This window comes from Pelodiscus sinensis, chromosome 24 (assembly GCF_052426305.1).
Source record: "Pelodiscus sinensis isolate ZL-2025 chromosome 24, ASM5242630v1, whole genome shotgun sequence".
NCBI classification, from domain to species: Eukaryota; Metazoa; Chordata; order Testudines; family Trionychidae; genus Pelodiscus; species Pelodiscus sinensis.
Window position 1 is genome coordinate 22,809,702 of NC_143075.1, and position 18,994 is coordinate 22,828,695.

General features: G+C 44.8%; 1 protein-coding gene across 24 annotated transcripts in view; it reads left to right on the forward strand.

The window, feature by feature from the left end:
- The window catches only part of EIF4G3 (eukaryotic translation initiation factor 4 gamma 3), a 320,226-nt gene that overhangs the window by 150,082 nt on the left and 151,150 nt on the right, over positions 1 to 18,994 (forward strand). For 19 of the 24 annotated variants that reach the window (XR_016347803.1, XM_089773132.1, XM_089773138.1 and 16 more), the window contains one exon: positions 16,559 to 16,667. Coding sequence is in view for 23 of the 24 variants with exons in the window: in XM_089773132.1 (XP_089629258.1) it covers positions 16,559 to 16,667 (109 nt within the window). In the remaining variant the exon portion in view is untranslated. The remainder of the gene's footprint in view (positions 1 to 16,558; positions 16,668 to 18,994) is intronic. The other 5 variants (XM_089773141.1, XM_089773134.1, XM_089773136.1 and 2 more) reach the window with 1 other exon arrangement.

The window sequence follows — 18,994 nt, forward strand, 5'->3', positions numbered from 1 at the left end:
CTTCATGTCGCCCTGTGCCATCGTGTAACTGTGCAGATGGGACGTAGCCTTTGGCTCTGTGATCCTTGAGTCAGCCATGCTCTGACTCCACCCCCTTCCTCCTGAGTAAGGCCTGTGAATCACCTCATTGGAATAGATACGATCAAGCACTTGAAGAAGGAAAAATCGGTTATTCAGCTTTGTAACTGTTCTTCTTCGAGATGTGTTGCTGATATCTATTCCATATCTGCCCTCCTTCCCCATTCTCAGAGCAGCTGGTAAAAAGGAACTATGGGGCAGTTGGGTCGTCAGGGTCATATATAGGGCGTAGTCCTGGTGCCACTCCAGGGGGCTCTACCGCTGACCCAATGGGTAGCAGCTAAGCAAAAACTTTCTGGCAGCTCATGTGCGTGGTGCACACACTTATGAGCAACACATCTCAAAGAGCAACAGTTACAAAGGTGAGTTACTGTGTTTTCAATGCAGAGTTGCTGTTACTTCCTAGCCAGCTTTTTCATGGTATTCTCAGGAGCTGTCTGTGGGTATTGTTATAGTAACTGCTTTGTTTCTAAAAGAAAGATCAAGGATAGTTTCAGAAGGGTGGTCATGTTAATCTGTTTCAGCAAAAGTAACAAGGAGTCCTGTGGCACCTTAAAGACTAATCATTTTATTTGGGCATCACCTTTCATGGGATGCTTCATCAGATGCATGAAATGGAAACTTCAGCTTGGCAGAGATATATGCATATGTATACATCCAGAGATGGAAGTGTTCCATTGCTAGGCAGAGAACCAGTGTTAACTAAGCCATTTCAATTAGGGGGGATGTGGCCAACTCCCAGCAGTGGATCAGAAAGTGAAAATACCAGGAGGGGAAACAGTTACTTTTTATAGTGACTCAGCTATTTATAGTCTCTATTCAGACCCTGTTTACTAGCAGGAAGTTTGCATATGAATTCCAACTCTCTGGTTTCACGCTGCAGTCTGTTTTTAAAGTTTGCTCAAGTATGAGTGTCACGGGAGATTGAAGTGCTCTCCTACTGGTGTTTGGATGTTACCATTCTTGGTGTCTGTTTTGTGTCCATTTATTCTTTTGCATAAAAACAGTCTCGTTTGCCAGTGTACATGGCAAAGGGGCATTGCTGGCACATGATGGCATATATCGCATTAGTAGATATGTAAGTGAACCAAGCCCCTGATGGGTTACATCCTATAATGGTGTCACTAGGGTTAGGGATGTAATAGTACAGTTGATTAATCGATAAGCAAAAGCTTATGGGTTAATGCTATAGACTACACACATTTGCCTTCCACCCCTTGCCAGGACATTTTTTAGCAGGCTGGCCAGCAGCCCAGCTCAGTCCCGACTTGCAATGGGTCCCGGACCTACCCCCGCTGTGGCTCTGCATTTAAAGTGTTTTAGGAGCCAGGTGGGCAGGCAGCCCAGCTCAGTTCCAGCTCATGGCGGGTCCAGGAGCTCAGACCCCTCCCACCAAGACAGGGGCTGCCCAGGGACTATCAAATAGTTGACTAACCAATAAGAATTCATGAGGTTAATTGGCTATTCAGTTAACCAATATTTAACATCCCTAACTAGGATAGACATGCAGAAGAGTTGGTAACGGGGTTTGTTGCAGGGGTTGGTTCCTGGATTCGTGTTTCTGTTGTGGGGTGTGTAGTTGGGGCTATTTGTTTCAGGTTGAGGGGCTGTCTATAACTGAGGATTGGCCTGCCACCCAAAGTCTGTGAGGGATCATCACCTAGGACAGGTTATAGATCCGTGATGATGTGCTTGGGAGGTTGTAGCCTGGGGCAGTAAGTAAAGGCCAGTGTCATTCTGTTGCTTTCTTTGTTGGGTCTGTCCTGTAGTAGGTGACTTCTGGGTACCTGCCTGGCTCTATCAGTCTGTTTATTCACTTCCCCAGATTGGTATTATAGTTTCAAGACACAATGATAAAGATTCTGTAAGTGTTAGGTGTTTGTTTTTGTCTGAGGGATTGCAGCAAATGCAATTGTATCCTAGGGCTTGGCTGTAGACACTGGATCATGTGATGTCTTCTTGATGAAAGCTGAAGGCATGTAGCTAAATATAGTGATCAACAGTGTACTTCGATTCTCAGAAAGCCTTTGACAAGGTTCCTCACCTAAGACTCTTAGTCAAAACAAGCTGTCATGGGATGAGAAGGAAGGTCTTATCATGGATCAGTAAGGGTATGTCTACACTACCCTCCTAGTTCGAACTAGGAGGGTAATGTAGGCATACCGCACTTGCAAATGAAGCCCGGGATTTGAATTTCCCGGGCTTCATTTGCATAAGCGGGGAGCCGCCACGAGGTGTACCGGTAGTTTGGAATAGGAACCTAGTCCGAACTACCTAGTTCGAGCCCCGTGTAGCCGCGCTACACGGGGTTCGAACCAGCGGGGATTTAAAAATGACGGCTCCCCGCTTATGCAAATGAAGCCCGGGAAATTCAAATCCCGGGCTTCATTTGCAAGTGCGGTATGCCTACATTACCCCACTAGTTCGAACTAGCGGGGTAGTGTAGACATACCCTAACTGACTAAAAGAAGAAACAAAGGGTAGAAATAAATGGTGAGTATTCAGAATGAACAGAGGTAAATAGCAGTCTCTTAGGAGTCCATACTGGGACCAGTGCTGTTCAACATAGTCATAAATGTTTTGGGGAAAAGGCTAAATAGGGAGATGGCAATATTTGCAGATGATTCTAAACTATTGAGTATAGTTAAGGGATCTCACAAAACTTGGTATGTGGACAGCAATATGGCAGATGAAATTTAATGTTGATAAAAGCAAAGTAATGCACATTGGAAAATATAGATAGATATAGGTAGTGTGACCGACCTAAGCCAGCAGCCTGCCACACTCTGGTGGAAGGCAGGTATACAGGGCACTGGATAAGCAGTTTTCCCTTTCCAGAATAAACTACTAGAGCCTGCTACAATAAAATAAAGGCAGGAAAAACACCTGGGGCTAATTAATTAGATTGCTCCCTCAGGCAAGTCACTCAACAACTTCAGCCAGTTGCAGCCAGTGGGGTTGCTTTAAAAGGCCTCCCCTAGGTAAGGAGAGGGAGGAAGACAAAGGGTGATGGACCGAAACGACAAAAGGGAGGAACAAGAAAAAGTTGTGTGTGTGAGCTGAGAGCTGACTAACGGGTACCAGAGGGAGACATTTTGGAGGGGATGTTTGGGGAAATGGCCCAGGGAAAAAGCTGCCAAGACAGAAGGAAAAACAACCTTGACTGCTGCTGCTACTTTAGGGGTCCTGGGCTGGAACCTAGAGTAGTGGGCGGGCCCAGGTTCCCCACCAAACCTTCCCCCCACACCAACACAGAGCCTGTCCCAAGAAGGAAGTTCAGGAGTATCGGGGTTTTCACCCCCAAAACCATGGACTACCCTGTGCTGAGTATGGCTCACTAAGCTGTGGCGCCTGCCTCCTGTAAAGAGAAAGCGGTTGTGTATAGGACCATAGCGAGTCTCTGAGGCTAATATTATCCGCATGTAGACCAAGATCCATGAGGCACGGCCAGAAATTTGCCACAATAGATAACATGATGGATTCTAAACTAGCTATTAGTACTCAAGAAAAAGATCTCAGAGTCCTTATGCTTCGTTCTCTGAAAACATAAATTCAGGGTTCAGTGGCAGTCAAAAAAGTAAACCGAATGTTGGGAACCATTGGGAATAAAACAGAAAATATCATCTTACTTTTATATAAAAACATGGTAAGCCCACATCTTGACAACTGTGTGCAGATGTGGTAGCCCCATCTCAAAAAGATTATATTGAAATTTTAAATGACTCCAAAAAGGGCAACAAAAATGATTAGGTTACGGAATATCTTCTATAGTGGAGAGTTAAATAAGACTGGGACTTTTCAGAATGGAAAAGATACAACTAAGGAGGGATATGATAGAGGTCTATAAAATCATAACTGATGTGGAGAAAGTAAACAAAGAAGAGTTATTTACCACTTCTCATATTACAAAAACAAGTGGCCACGAAGTGAAATCCATGGACAGCAGGTTTAAAAATATTTTTAAACACACAATCTGTGGAACTCCTTGCCAGAGGAAGTTGTGAAGGCCAATACTATAGCAAGGTTCAAAAAAGAACTAGATATGTTCCTGGAAGATAGATCCATCAATGGGTATTAGCTAGGATGGGCAGGGATGGTGTCCATAAGCCTTTGTTTTCCAGAAGTTGGAAATGTGGGCTGGGGTATAAATCACTTGATGACTAACTGTTCTGTTTATTCCCTCTGAAGCACTTGGCTCTGGCGACTGTCAGGAGACAGGCTGCTGGACTAGGTGGACAATTGGCTTGACTCTGACTGGCTGTTTTATGTTCTTTTGTGCTTCTTTTATTACTTGAAAAGGAAGTTGTGTTCAGTGATGTGAGAAACCACTTATAGTTGACTGTGTTTCCTTCATAGAACACTCAACCTCTACTGATGAAGGGAATAAGACACTAACTATACTGGAACAAAAGACAGAAATATGTAGCACTTTAAAGACTAACAAGATAGTTTAGTAGGTGATGAGCTTTCGTGGGCCAGACCCACTTCCTCAGATCAATATGTGGAAGAAAATTGGCACAACCATAGTGATATCCAAAGTGATACAATCAAAAAAATGAACGCATGTGAAATTGACAAATCAAATTTTAGAACAGCGTGGGGGTGAGGGGGGAAAGGTTAGTGTCTGTGAGGTAATGACATGGGGTGACTTAGAACAACGTTTCCTCAGATCCCATCCCCTTTTACCCCTTCTCTACTTACACTACATCGATGACATCTTTATGATCTGGACCCATGGCCAAGAAACACTGGATGCATTCCACAGAGACTTTAACAACCTAACCCCACCATCAATCTCAGCCTGGACCATTCTACATGAGAGATCTATTTCCTGGACATCACAGTACAAACCACCAATGGTAAATTAGACACCACTCTCTACAGAAAACCCGCTGACTCCTACAGTTACCTACATGCCTCCAGCTCCCATCCAGGACACACCATACAATCCATCGTCTATAGCCAAGCCCTCAGATACAATCACATCTGCTCTAATCCCCCTCACAGAGACCAGAAATGTCAGGATCTCTACCAAGCATTTTTAAACCTCAGTTACCCACCTGGAGAAATAAAAAAACAAATTGAAAGAGCCAGACGAATACCCAGAAACCGTCTACTTCAAGACAGACCCAGGAAAACCAACAATAGAACACCACTTGTCATCACCTATGGCCCCAAACTTAAACCTGTCCAACGCATTGTCAATAAACTACAACCTGTGCTGGAACAGATTCTACCCTCCGAGAGGCTCTGGGAGACAGACCCATAGTCTCCTATAGACGACCACCTAACCTCAGGATGATTCTTACCTATAACTACAGGACATACCACACTAATACCAACCCTGGAACTTTCCCCTTGCAACAAGCCCTGTTGCCAGCTTTGTCCACATATTTACTCTTCTGACACCATTATTGGACCTAATCATGCCTATTACAAGATCAAGAACACATATTCCTGTTCATCCAGAAATATAATTTATGCCATCATGTTCTGGGTCTGTGCGCTGGGCTTGTCCAGTGCAGGGACACCAGAACGCATTGCATTGGCAGTGGAGAAGCCACTTGCGATTATACTGTGGAAACTGGCAGTGCTGGCTTGCTACTGGTCAGTGGGAAGTCTTTCTGCAGCTGGAAAATCCACTGTGAGGGCCCATGGTCATGCAAGTGTGCAGAGCCCTTAATTACCTGTTTGCCATGCAGGACTGTGACTTCCAGCATGTGCTGTTTTTCTTCCACTGAGCATGCTCAGTAACACTGCAGAAGCCACTGTCTGCACCACCAAGCTCTCACTCTCTTCCATTATTCCATTAAGGCACACACAGGTTCCCCCCCACCCCCCATATGTGAAACAGTGCCTCTGCTCTACTCTCCAATATGGCGGCAACTTTTCCTCCCGGATATTGTGCAGGACACAGCAGGTGTTTATAACCATTTGGACGCAGTTCTATCTTTTGAGTAAACAACAACAGAGCCTCTTCTAGTTACCAAAAGAGCATTCAACTGTCATTTTGCAACCTGCTGAGCCAATAGTTAAATCTTGTCTTGGTGCTGTTGTGGTGGCCAAGGTGGAGCTTCATGAGGCAGGACAGGAAGAGGGAGGATCACTCCCTGCATTTCAATACTGTCAATGATAATCCACTAGTTAGGAAAGCAAGTCCCTGCTTGTAGCTTTCTGAACACTCCTGTATTCCTAAAGATGCACGTCATACACCTCCCTTGAAAAGCCCACAATGATGTCAATGAAGCCTCCCTAGTAATCCATCTGGGCTTGCCAAACCACTGAGCAGTAGCACTTTCTGTTGATGTACTCGGTAGTAGGGTAGTCTGGTGCCAAAATAGGAATAGGCATTGCTCCATCACAGTTCAAGAATCCCATTGCTGTACATCCATCCAGTATTCTGATAACTTTTTAGTTTTTAGACTATCACTGCACATTGAGCAGATGTTTTTAGGGAACTATCCATAATGAGTGGTAAAAGCTATTTTAGACCCCATCATTTGTGTGTGTATAGTTGGGATTATATTTTTCCATATGCGTTACTTTGCAGTTATCAGCACTTCCATGTTTGGCCAGTCACTTAGTTTTGTGAGATCCCTTTGCAACTCTTTGCAGTCATCTCTGTATTTAACTGTTTTGATTAATTTTGTTGTATCTGCAAGTTTTGCCACTGTTAGATATGATAGAGGTCTATAAAATCATGAGTGGTGTGGAGAGAGCTGATAAAGAAAAGTTATTTATTAGTTCCCTAAATAGAAGAACTAGAGGACACCAAATGAAATTAATGGGTAGCAGGTTTAAAACTAATAAAAGAAAGTTCTTCTTCACACAGCGTGTAGTCAACCTGTGGAACTCCTTGCCAGAGGAGGCTGTGAAGACTAGGACTATAATAGAGTTTAAAGAGAAGTTAGATAATTTCCTGGAGGTTAGGTCCATAAAAGGCTATTAGCCAGGGGATAAAATGGTGTCCTTGGCCTCTGTTTGTCAGAGGCTGGAGAGGGATGGCAGGAGACAAATCGCTTGATCATTGTCTTCGGTCCACCCTCTCTGGGGCCCCTGGTGCTGGCCACTGTCGGCAGACAGGATACTGGGCTAGAAGGACCGTTGGTCTGACCCAGTACGGCCGTTCTTATGTTCTTCTTATGTTCACTTCACTGTTTCCTCCCTTTTCAGGACCATTTTCGAGAAGTTTAACAGAAGTGGTGCAAATGCAAATCCCAGTAGCACAACACTCATTCCTATTCTTCCCCCCCTAGCTTTTAAGTGGAATACTTGGCAATGTTTTCATGATGATCTAAAGAGCCTTTGTTTACTTGAATGCCCAGCCTTTTGTTATTTTTAATCACCCTGCCTCCCTGTTTTTATAACACAATCCCTGCCCCAAAGACAAAGCCCCAAGCAACTCAAACTCTGTCACAGTTCAGAACTGCCTTTGGACCCAGGCAACTTTAAGCCGACCTGAAGCATGAAATTCAGGGGTTCAAACATTAGGGGGTATACCGCCCCTTCTGATGTTTGTCAGAGGCTGGAAATGGATGACAGGAGAGTGATTTCGCGAGGATTACCTGTTGTGTTTGCCCCCTCTGTGGCGTCTGGCATTGGCCACTGTTGAAAGACAGGATACTGGGCTGGATGGACCTTGGTCTGACCCATTATGGCCATTCTTATGTGCTAGCCCCCCATAAATGGTACCCTTGAAATAGAAATCGAACAGCTCTCTGCTGTGTTTGGACAGCCAGATACAAGGGCTATCTGAAGAGCTCAGTGTGGAACTGTGTGGCTCAGGGAGATTTTGAAAGAGCACTTGAACAGCGAACCACAGTAATCTGTTGTAGCTTACTGTGTTCTACCTGGTCCTGAAGTTTGAAGACCCGTTAGGAATGATGCTGTGCTTGATGCAGATCTGTGAATATAGTGATTCTGATAATGCACTTAATATGATTATTGCACTGTGTTTGTCACTGATCCTATGAGTTGTGTTGTAGTGTATGATGATAACTATTTGGGTGCTTTCACTATCTGCAGTATATGTTGGGAGCAAATAAAGAAACACTGTTTCACCAAGAGTAGAATTTTGTTGAGTAATAAAATTCTGTGCAAGTTAAAAGGAAATATATGACAATATAAATAGTATGGAACAGAGCTTAAAAATGGTAAAGGAAAATCCGTGTCAATCTTAGCTATCCATGCATCCATCATACTCTCAGGTCGGTGTATTTGAAGCTACAGTCGACTTTATTTCCCCCCAGTGTGCAGTGGCAAGGATAGCGATGGAGCACCTGATGCCATGTGTAATGTTAAGGGGGCCTGTGGTGAAGTGCTAGACAGGAGTTCTCCACAGACTATAAAGGGAGGCGATCCTAGGATTGTTGGACCTGTAAGAGGAAGAGTCGACAGCATCTGTTTGCTGCTGGTACATCTCCCTGGTCTTTTCCTGCTGGGACTCTTGGGTCTTTCTCCTGTTCACTCTTTTCTTCTCTGCACAGTCTGCAATATTCATCCTCCAGGTCTGATGTAGCACTGGCTGCGGGATATCACTGAACATGTCATCCTAAGTCCTCTTTGTCCTCCTTATCTGGTTCTGGTGTTCCATGGGTGTGAAAGGGGAGTCCCTCCAGACCTAACTGGCAGCAGCTACAGATAAAATACCAAGAAGTATCATTGTCAGTGTAGTCGTAAAGAAAGGCAAAGTTCAGATGCAGAACTCCCTTCTCTTGCTTTCCAACCCCCTGCAGCCGCCCCAGGGCCCCATCTCCCAGCCCCTCACTCCAAACCTATTGTAGCCATTTCTCTGCCTAGGAGCAGCAGGGACACGTTGCCACTTCCAGCAAGCCACACGGAGTCAGGTAGGGAACCTGCCTCCCCTATACCAACCAGACCTTCTGTGAACATTAGAAATGCCTGTTTATAGGGCTTTTTGGTTGGTACAGGGCCGGATAACCCAGCTTTTACTGTCCTTGAGTAGTAATAGAGAGGTAGCCATGTTAGTCTGATCTTGCTAAAACAAAAGGAAAAACTGTGTAGCACTTTAAAGACTAACAAGATGGTTTAATAGGTGATGAGCTTTCCTAGGCCAGACCCACTTCTCAGATCGTATTCTGGAAGAGAACTGGCATGACCATATATACCCAAGGAATAAAGTGAAGGAGTACTTGAGTAGTTTATTACTAGACCCCCTTTGTGAACATTGCATTTTTAAGCTCATCACCTTCTGAGGAGGATTTATTTTAATAACATTATTTTTTATGTATTCATTTACATTGTTTTAGTTCCATCAGTATGCTTTCCAACTCTCTAAGAAAACATGGTTCCTAACTCAAACGGTTCACAGATTTAAAAATTGCTTCTCAATCTCTATTTCACTTAGCTCCTGTCACTTTTGGTCCCATTCTCCAAGCAAGTTTTCTACACAGATTTTTTTTTCCTTCAAAACATGAAGCTGATAAACCAGGCAGCCAGTGAGGAAAGCAGTACTGAAATTCGTAAAGTGTCTTTTATTTGGTTTTGTTCAGGTCTGGCAGTAGAATAAGCACAGTTGCTCATTTCGGGCCTAGCCAGATTTGTCAATGTCATTTCTGTTAAACTTAACTGTTCCCAAGAACCTGCTAGCTCCTCTCTGCATTAGGTCTGTTTACTGATCTGGTGTTTTGTTTGTTTGGGTTTTTTTACAGTAATTTCTTAGGGCTTGTTTCTGCTTTCGAGTTTGAATGATAGGTTCTTCTTTGAGTGCTCGCTCAGATCTGTTCCAATGAGGTGTGTGCATGCCGCATTCAAGACTGCCAGAAAGTTTTACCCTGGCTGCCACCTGTCTTGTGGGCTGTGGAGCCTCGTGTAGTGGTGCTGGTTCGAAACCCTATGTATGACCCTGCTGACTTGGCCCCTTCTTAGTTCCTTCTTACCTCCAGTGGCCACTGTGGGGACTTTTGGCTCTCTTGCTTTGCAATCACCATTCATCACTAGCTGTTTGTAGATAGTTTGTTTGTTTAACAATAGTTAGTAGATAGCAGTGGGAGCGAAGGGCCCTTCCCTTCTCTCTTGGGTGTGTTGGGGATTTGGGGCATGCTATAGCCCCAGTGCATTATTCAGTGCAGCGGTTGCCTGAAATGCATGCTAAACAGCAACCCTCATGACTCCTGTCTTCGGTGTACTGCGGCAGCTCACCAACCGAATTGGTGCAAGATCTGTAAGGCCTACAAGCCTTGGACCAGAAGGGAGGAGGACACTGATCTGAAACATCTCCTCCTGGAGTTCTCCTTGGATCCACGTCATCCAGATCTGGTACCAAACCCCTCCGCTCACAGCGCACAATCCTCAGCGTCGACCACCAGCACAAAAAAAGGACTCTCGCCGTGGGAAGTCCCTGACGGCTCCAGCTTGGCTCCGCTCTCAATCCCTGGTGCGGTCCTCCAGAATGGCCAACTCTACGTTGGTGGTATCATTGTCGACCCCTGGGCTGACTCCTTCAATGTTGGGGAGCGTTTGAGGATCCCAACCCCATGGTGCTGATGCTCAGGGGCTTCATCAAGATGACTGGGTCTCTCCCTTCCTGTGGGAGGCTTTTGGCCCCGTGTCAGACTTTGTGGGGAAATCCCCTGCCATGTTAAGGCCCCTGCCTTCTACCTTGGAGTCTCTGTGCCACTCAGTGTTCCCACACCACCAGTCTGACTCATGGCAATGGTCCCGTCATTCCATCCGCTCCTACAGAGACCAGCTCTGAAGTTCTCTGCGGCAGGATGGCCATGATTCCAGAGTGGACTCCACTTGGCCGCTTAAGGTTGCCTTCATAGAAGCTCCTTGGGGCTTCGCACCCTCTTTTGGCACCGCTCCTCAGACTATGTTTCCTTGGGCTGGAAAATAGTTTTGTACCACTCTCGGCATTGTTGCTTGGAGCATGCGGCATACTCTTGACACTGGTTGCCAGAGCTCCATCTCCAGCATCAGTCATGTTCCTGCTCATGCTGAAAATCCTGCTCTGGCTGCAGATTCCACTCACAGTGTCGATTCCAGTCCCGGCCCTCATTCTGGCGTTTATCCTGGCACTGGTCCTTGTCTTGGCAACATTCATCTTGGACCCAGTGGTGGTCTCCACATTGATCATGGTCTCATGGCCATTCAGTTTCTCAGTGCCCAAGCGTCTATTGGGACACAGCACTGAAAGCTCCGTCCCTTGTCATCAGCACGGCAACACCTTGGCCATCTCGATTGTGCTCCCCAGTGTTGTTCCAGAGGGAGGTTTCAGTGATGTCAGACAGGTCTACCCCCTGCTGGTCCTCCTTCATGGGGCCATCCTGTCCCTCGGTGGCCACTTTAGTGACAATTCTGGACCCCGTGTGCATACCATCAAGCCCAGGCCTTGTTCCCAGAAAGGCCTACTTTGTTCCCCTCTAAGCCTAGGGTTTCAGAGGCAACAGTCAGCCCCTCCCCCCTCTCCAACAACGGATCATGCTGTAGTGACTATCCTGTAGTCCCTCTCAGTCCTCTGGCCCAGGAGCAGGAAGGAGAGCTCCCAGCGGCCTCCTAATCTTCCTCCCCTGACCAGGCGGTGGCGGGCATTTCAGTCTTGGATCCTCTTCCCATGCACTGTAGGGCCCTCCAGGATTTGCTCCTCAAGGTGGCTGCCGGCCTAAACCTGCAGGTGGAGGAGGTGGTTGAGCAAGATGACCCCATTGTCAATGTCCTGACCACAGAGTCCCCCTCTCGAGTGGTCCTCCCCATCGTCAAGACTCTTATGTCCTCGGCTAAAACCATATAGCAGACACCCTCCTCCTGTCCTCCTATGGCAAAGGGGATCAAGTGGAAGTATTTTGTGCCAGTCGAGGGCTTTGAGTACCTCTTCACCTACCCAGATCCCTGTTCATTGGTTGTCGAGGCAGTCAACAAGAAAGAGCATCACCGGGCCTTGGCTCTAAAGTCTAAGGACTCTAGGGGTGTGTCTAGACTACATGCCTCCGTCGACGGAGGCATGTAGATTAGCCAGATCGGCAGAGGGAAATGAAGCCGCGATTAAAATAATCGCGGCTTCATTTAAATTTAAATGGCTGCCCCGCTCTGCCGATCAGCTGTTTGTCGGCAGATCGGGGCAGTCTGGACGCGACGCGCCGACAAAGAAGCCTTTCTTGATCGGCACAGGTATGCCTCGTGAAACCAGGTTTACCTGTGCCGATCAAGAAAGGCTTCTTTGTCGGCGCGTCGCGTCCAGACTGCCCCGATCTGCCGACAAACAGCTGATCGGCAGAGCGGGGCAGCCATTTAAATTTAAATGAAGCCGCGATTATTTTAATCGCGGCTTCATTTCCCTCTGCTGATCTGGCTAATCTACATGCCTCCGTCGACGGAGGCATGTAGTTTAGACGTACCCTAGGTGCCTAGACATTTTTGGCCATAAGCTCTACTCCATGTGAAGAAGGGCTGCTACTCAGCATTACCCATCAGCAGGCCATACTGAGCTACTACAGCTTTAATGCCTGGTCCTCCCTCCTTAAATTCCAGGACCAGCTCCCACAGGACTCCCATACCCAGTTTGCGGCGCTTGTTCAGGATGGCAAGGTTGTTTCTTGCACTGCATCCACGCCTCCCTGGACACAGGAGATTCTGCAACATATGTCTTGGCCTCCATTATAGGCATGTAGCATGGCTGCAGCCTTCAGGCCTTCCCCTGGAGTTGCAGCAGACTATCCAGGATCTCCCCTTTGATGGGGCAGGCTTGTTAGTGGACCAGACTAGTTCCGGTAACATCTTGGAAGTCCTTGGGTACACACATGCTGACCCTACAGAGGAAAGCTTTCAAGCCTCAACCTCACAAAGGCCTTTCCAGTCAAGACCAAGAACAGACTTATCACATGCTACTCCCATTGCAAGCCATCTGGACCGCCCGCTAGTAACAGGTAGGGCCAGTCCAAACCTTCCTCAGGCTCCAAGCAGGCCTTTTGAAGTGCGCCCAAGGATGGAGTGCCTCTTAAGCCGGATCCTTTCCCCCTCCTTATCACCTCAGACTACTGGGTCCTAGGACAGTGGAGAAGGGCTACTCGATCCCTTCCTCTCCTTCCCAGTTCCAGCTTCCCCTGCCAATCCCTCTTCAGAGACTCTTCTCATGAGCAAATGCTTATGTGAGAGGTTTAGAGGCTCCTCACCTTGAGGGCAGTGGAGGAGGTTACTCAGGAATTCAGGGGCAGGGGGGATCTATTCCTGATATTTCTGTGTTCCCAAGGCAAAGGGCTTTGGCCCACCCTGGACCTAAGGGAGCTCAACAAATTCGTGGTCAACCACAAGTATCACAAGCTCTCACTGAGCTCCATCATCCCGTCCCTAGTTCTGGTAGATTGGTACGCCGCCCTCAATCTGAAGTACGCCTACTTCCACGTTGTCATTGCAAAGTAGCTGGCAAGAAGGAGGGGCCAGGGCGGCAGGGTCATATATAGGACGTCACACCTGCGCCACACAGGGGACTCTGCCCACTGAACAGGTAGCAGCTAGGGTGGAAACTTTCTGACAGTCGGGCAAACAACGCACATTCACCTTATTGGAATAGATACGAGAATACATCTTGAAGAACAGCAACTACAATGGTCAGTAACCATTTTGGATTTTTTATAATGTAATATTTGAGAAGGGCATTGGTGGCTTCAATAGCGGTCAGACATGGCAGCCAAAAATTGGAATTTGCTGTGGTTTTGTTTTTTAAATGCACATCTCAAATGTTGTCTCTTCAAGTATTTGAAATAGCTGAGAAACAGCAGTAGCAGCATCACAAAATCTTAATTTTCTTTAGAATCATAGAATCCTAGGGTTGGAAGAGACCTCAGGAGGTCACCGAATCCAATCCCCTACCCACAGCAGGACCAACCTTAATTAAATCATCCCAGTCAGAGAATTGTCAAGCTGGGACTTACAAACCTCTAGACATGGAGATTCTACCACCTCCCTAAGGAACCCATCCCAGTACTTCACCACCCTCTTACAAAGAACAGCTTTTCTTAATATCGAACCTAGACCTCTCCCACTGTAACTTGAGACCATTTCTCCTCATTCTGCCATCCATCACTACTGAGAACAGCCTCTCTCCACCCGCTTTGGAAACTCCCTTCAGGAAGTTGAAGGCTGCTGTCAAATCCCCCCTCACTCTTCTCTTCTGCAGACTAAACACGCCCAAATCCCTCAGCCTCTCCTCATAGGTCAAGTGCTCCAGCCGCCTCATCATTTTTTTTCGTCTCTGCTGGACTTTCTCCAATGCTTCCACATCCTTTCTTTAGTCCCACTGGAAGAGGGAAAGAGATTTTGGCATAATGACCAAGGGATAGAGAAGGGAGGAGCAAATGTCTCTCCATTGTGCTTACCAAACCACATTTTCTGCACATGTGTCTTGCAGCCTGCATAGGCTCCTGGATAATTCCACAGCATTTGATAGATCTAGAGGTGGCAGACTGGGGGTTGAAGCCATTTTCTGTGACAGACTTCCTTGAGGGCTGAGTGAGTTTCCAACTGAACGTCAGCTCAGAAGTTAATGTTGCTGAAAGCATCGGAGTTTCACCCTCATTTCTGTAAAGAGTATGGTCTTTAGTTTAGTAGGGAAAACCCATGTGATGTTTTCAGTACTTTTGAAGATTTTATTAACCTGTACCCAAGACCTCTCTTTCTAATAAGGACTCTGGCACTAGCGTAGTGCATACATCACAATCTCCTTTCAGTGTTACAACGTGAGTTTGATTGCATTTATGTGTGTATCCAGTATTTTTTTCTGTTGGACACTGTGTCACAGCCAGTGTTTCCTCTGCTTTTTTTCCATTCATGGGCGGAATAAATTTTGGAATGTGCACCAAGGCAAGTGCATATGTGCTCTACCAGTAGAAATACATGTTGCTGGCTGTGGGAGCTGATAATCAGCTAGGCGACACCTGAATCTCTCCTAAGTTGTTACCAAGTGGTCAGCTTACGGGGAACACTGGTTGCAGCTATATTTGGCTATAAACTCAGAATCTGAAAACAAGACAAAGGTGAATATCTCCCAGACTTTTATTTTTAATTTTCTTGATTCCAGAATGGTTTCTACCTTAAAGAACTTGCAGAGTCAATTTTGCTTTAGACTTCCACTGCAATTTTCAAAGAAGCCCAAGGAAATTAGATGACCAAATGATGTCTAATTTCAATACAAGTTGGACACGTAACTCTTTCCAGCTTTTCAGTATGCCCTATCTGAAAAGTCATTGAAGGAAGATGTGTAGATGGGAACTTCACACTATAAAGCTACTGCTCAGATATTACTAATATACATTGCAAAGAAAAAAGTGTGGGCTTTGAAAAATGATAAATGTTTATTTATTTGAATTTTTTCTCCCATGTGGTTTCTGGTTTAGGATTTACTGATGTGAACAATCCCTCCACCTATCTACAAAGTGACTTGCAAAAAAGTCTTGCTCTGAAGAATTTGACTGGGTTTGGAATAGTCATTTATGGTTTCATAAAAAGTTTCTATTAGATTTCTGAGGGGAGATGCTGCCTTTTGTGGCTTTATGTATCACTGGAAACACAAGCTACATCCAGCAAAAGCATGTGATTTGAATATTTTGCCAGAGTGAACATTTGTTCTATCAGACAGATGATAATGGTAAAGATATTTGTTCCCAGAGAAAGATATGCCAGGAATTTCCTCGGGCCTGGTCAAATGGCTTGCTGGCCTTACACTCTCATTTTTAAACATGTAATCTTTATCAGACCTTCTGTAAATTGATTATGGACAAGATACCCCTGTTCACCTTTGAGAGTGAAGAAACATTATTTTCTTTCATATTTCATTATCAACCAACAAGAATAAGACATACGTATACTGTGTAGAAGGTATTCGATTTCTCTCTTACCTGCGCACACACAAATATACAGTCTAAATAATTTTTTAAAAATTTATTACAGATACTAGTGGTTTTGTGGTCTGTCTTGAATGAATATGTTGATAGGGCATCAGGATTGGTAGTCCTTAACTTTATCAAGATTTTGCTGTTTGATATTCAAACTTGTCTCCGCAAATTCTAGTCTTGCTGTTTTCTAATAGTTTGATCAAAGATGTTTGAAATTGCTTATCGTTTGGAAATGTAGTTAGCCAGTTCTTTTTACACAACTTTTTGGGGGGAGATTGGGAGGGTCTAAATATACCCCAGTTTTTGAAAACTATTACCAGGAGCATTTCTACTGTTTCTGGTAGAATCATAATGAATGAAGTGTACAAATGACTGTGCTGTATTTTCTTGCTGTTGTTAATAGTAATCGTCTCCTCCCTCCCCCTTTTCCTGCTGCCTTTTTTCCCCTCCTCTTCCCATGTACTTTTTGAATTTATTCAATCGGTCTGTGTATGATTTTTTTTTCCTGCCTTTTGCTTTTCTTTTATCTCTGACCCTACTCTCGTCTCCCCCTTTCGCTTGCTTGTGTTCCATGTTGCTAGTTTTTATGTTCGCACGCTCATTATCACCCTTTTTTGTACTTCAAATCCCAGCAGCTGTCCAGCCAGGTCCCAGAGCACATCCCTGTGGTTTATGGGACTGTGGAGAACACTCCTCTAGCTGCCAGCACCCCTGTCACTGCAACTAGCGACCCGAAGCAAGGTTAGTTAATGGATATTTTCTCCCTGGTATTTTTAGTCATTTCCTCTCTCATTAGTCTGACTTTTTATAAGCCTGTAAGCAAGCAGGATGGCCAGCTCCAGAAATATAAGCTTCTTTGTGAAGCTTTGACAAAACTGGTGAATTATTTACAGATTCATTAAAATTTGGCAAAGCACAAATTTTACAATTGGGTAAAATTCACTCTTCTGAAACATTGTCCCAAAGCAATTGGTAGTCTTACTCTGCTTTTCTCATGTGCTATGATATTGCCTTCAAAGCCAGCACAATTATTGCCAGGAGAAAAAGGTCACATGGACAGAGGAACTTCTTAAGTATGTCATTTGAACCTACATTTAGCCACAGAGATATCACTTACCCAACACACCGCAATGATTCCTGTAGAGCTGTTTGTCATATTCTGCCAGCATCCTCAGTATATCGGTAGAAGATGTTAATTAGCAAATTGTGCATTAAATGGCTTGCCAAATTTCACTTTGTACTTGGAGTTGTTTTCAAATTGTGGAAGGTGAAAATTGTCTTTAAATGATTAAATTTCATTGTTATATCTTTTAAAAAATTGAGTTTTTAAAATGGGTGTTTAAAAGAAGATATTCTTAGACTTGAGTAACTGCATGCCAAGTTTCTTTGCACAATGAAATGTTATGTCACATTAGATACCCTTAAGTGCTTGGGTATATAATGTAAGTGGTGTGCATTGTTAAGTGTACTGGCATTATCTTAACTGGTATTTCAATTCTTTACTTTCATTCATTGGGATACACTGTTTGGGGCTTTATTCCGGAGGATCGGGCCAGTCTAGACGCTCTTTTCTGGCTTTTCTACAAGCCGGAAAAAAGCGGCGGACATCTTTATTTAAATCCCGCGGGGGATATTTAACTCCCCCGCGGATTTCCCTATTACGAAGTTTAAAATTAGCATGCCCCTTTCGGAAAAGGGGCCAGTGTAGACGTAGCCTTAGAGTTTGAGGATGATTTCCTTCCATGAAATGGTAGCTTGTTATTGCTGATAGATCTGCAGGTAACGGTTAAGATCAACCCAGGATCCTTAGACTTTGTAACAGCTTGGACAGACTTTTTCTGATGAAAGGGGTGCATCTGGATTGTTGAGTCAGGTCATGGTGCATTCTTTCCTTCTTTTTCATTTCTCAGTTGGGTCTTGAAATTCTAGAATCATTGCCACAAAATCCTTTCCCATTTTAGTCGGTTGATGGCTTGGTTTTCTCATGTGTTTGTATATGTTGGCTTTGAGGATGTCTTTGAAGTGCCTTTTTTGCCCTTCCATGTCTTGGCTTAGGTGTGAGAATAGGACCTGCATTAGGAGTTGATTGGTTTTCATAGAATATCACCAGCCCAATGGAATTGATGATGGATGAATTTTGGGATTGGGACAAATGCTGATGTTGGGGCATTGATCATTGCACTTGATGGTATTGGTCAGGAGCCTTGACGTGTCCATTGTATGTCACTCATGTTTCAGCACTTTACAGGAGAGCAAAAATAATGATGGCTTGCTACATGAGATGTTGGTTTGCTTCTTGATGTCCCAGTCTTCAAAAACGTTTTCTTGGGTATTGGAAGTATCGGAAGTGTTGTTGAATCTGCTCTTTCAGTGCCCCTGTCTATGGCAGATGTCTGGTGAGGTAATGGAAGTGCTTTGTATTCTCCAGGGTGTCTGTTGATCTTAATTGAGGGAGCACTAACTTGGTTGTTTAATGTCCATTGGTAGATTTGTTGTTGATTGTAAGCCTCAGAGAAGATGTTGACTGTTTTTTGAATATTTCGAAAAGGAGCACAGGGCATAGTTGTTCAGTGTGTGATTTAGTGATAGTATTTGCCTTGAATGAAAGGCAATTGAGACTGACGGGCTTGCCCATCCATTCTGTATTGAATATTAAGTCCAGAGGCGACCTTGCCAATGATGAGAAGTTCTGTTAAAGTTCTGGTCTCTACAACATCCTCTGACAGGGAGTTCCACAGGCTGATTGTGCACCGCATGAAGAAAAACTTCTTTTTGTTTGTTTTCAACCTGCTACCTATTAATTTCATTTGGTGACACCTAGTTCTTATGTTATGGGAACAAATAAATAACTTTACCTTATTCACATTTTCCACACCACTCATGATTTTATAGATCTCTATCATATCCCCTCCCCCCCCACACCATTCTCCTCTTTTCTAAGCTGAAAAGTCCCCGTTTTTTTAATCTCTCTTCATATGGGACCCGTTCCAAACCCCTAATCGTTTTGTTTCCCTTTTCTGAATCTTTTCCAGTGCCAATATATCTTTTTTATGATGAGGCGACCACAT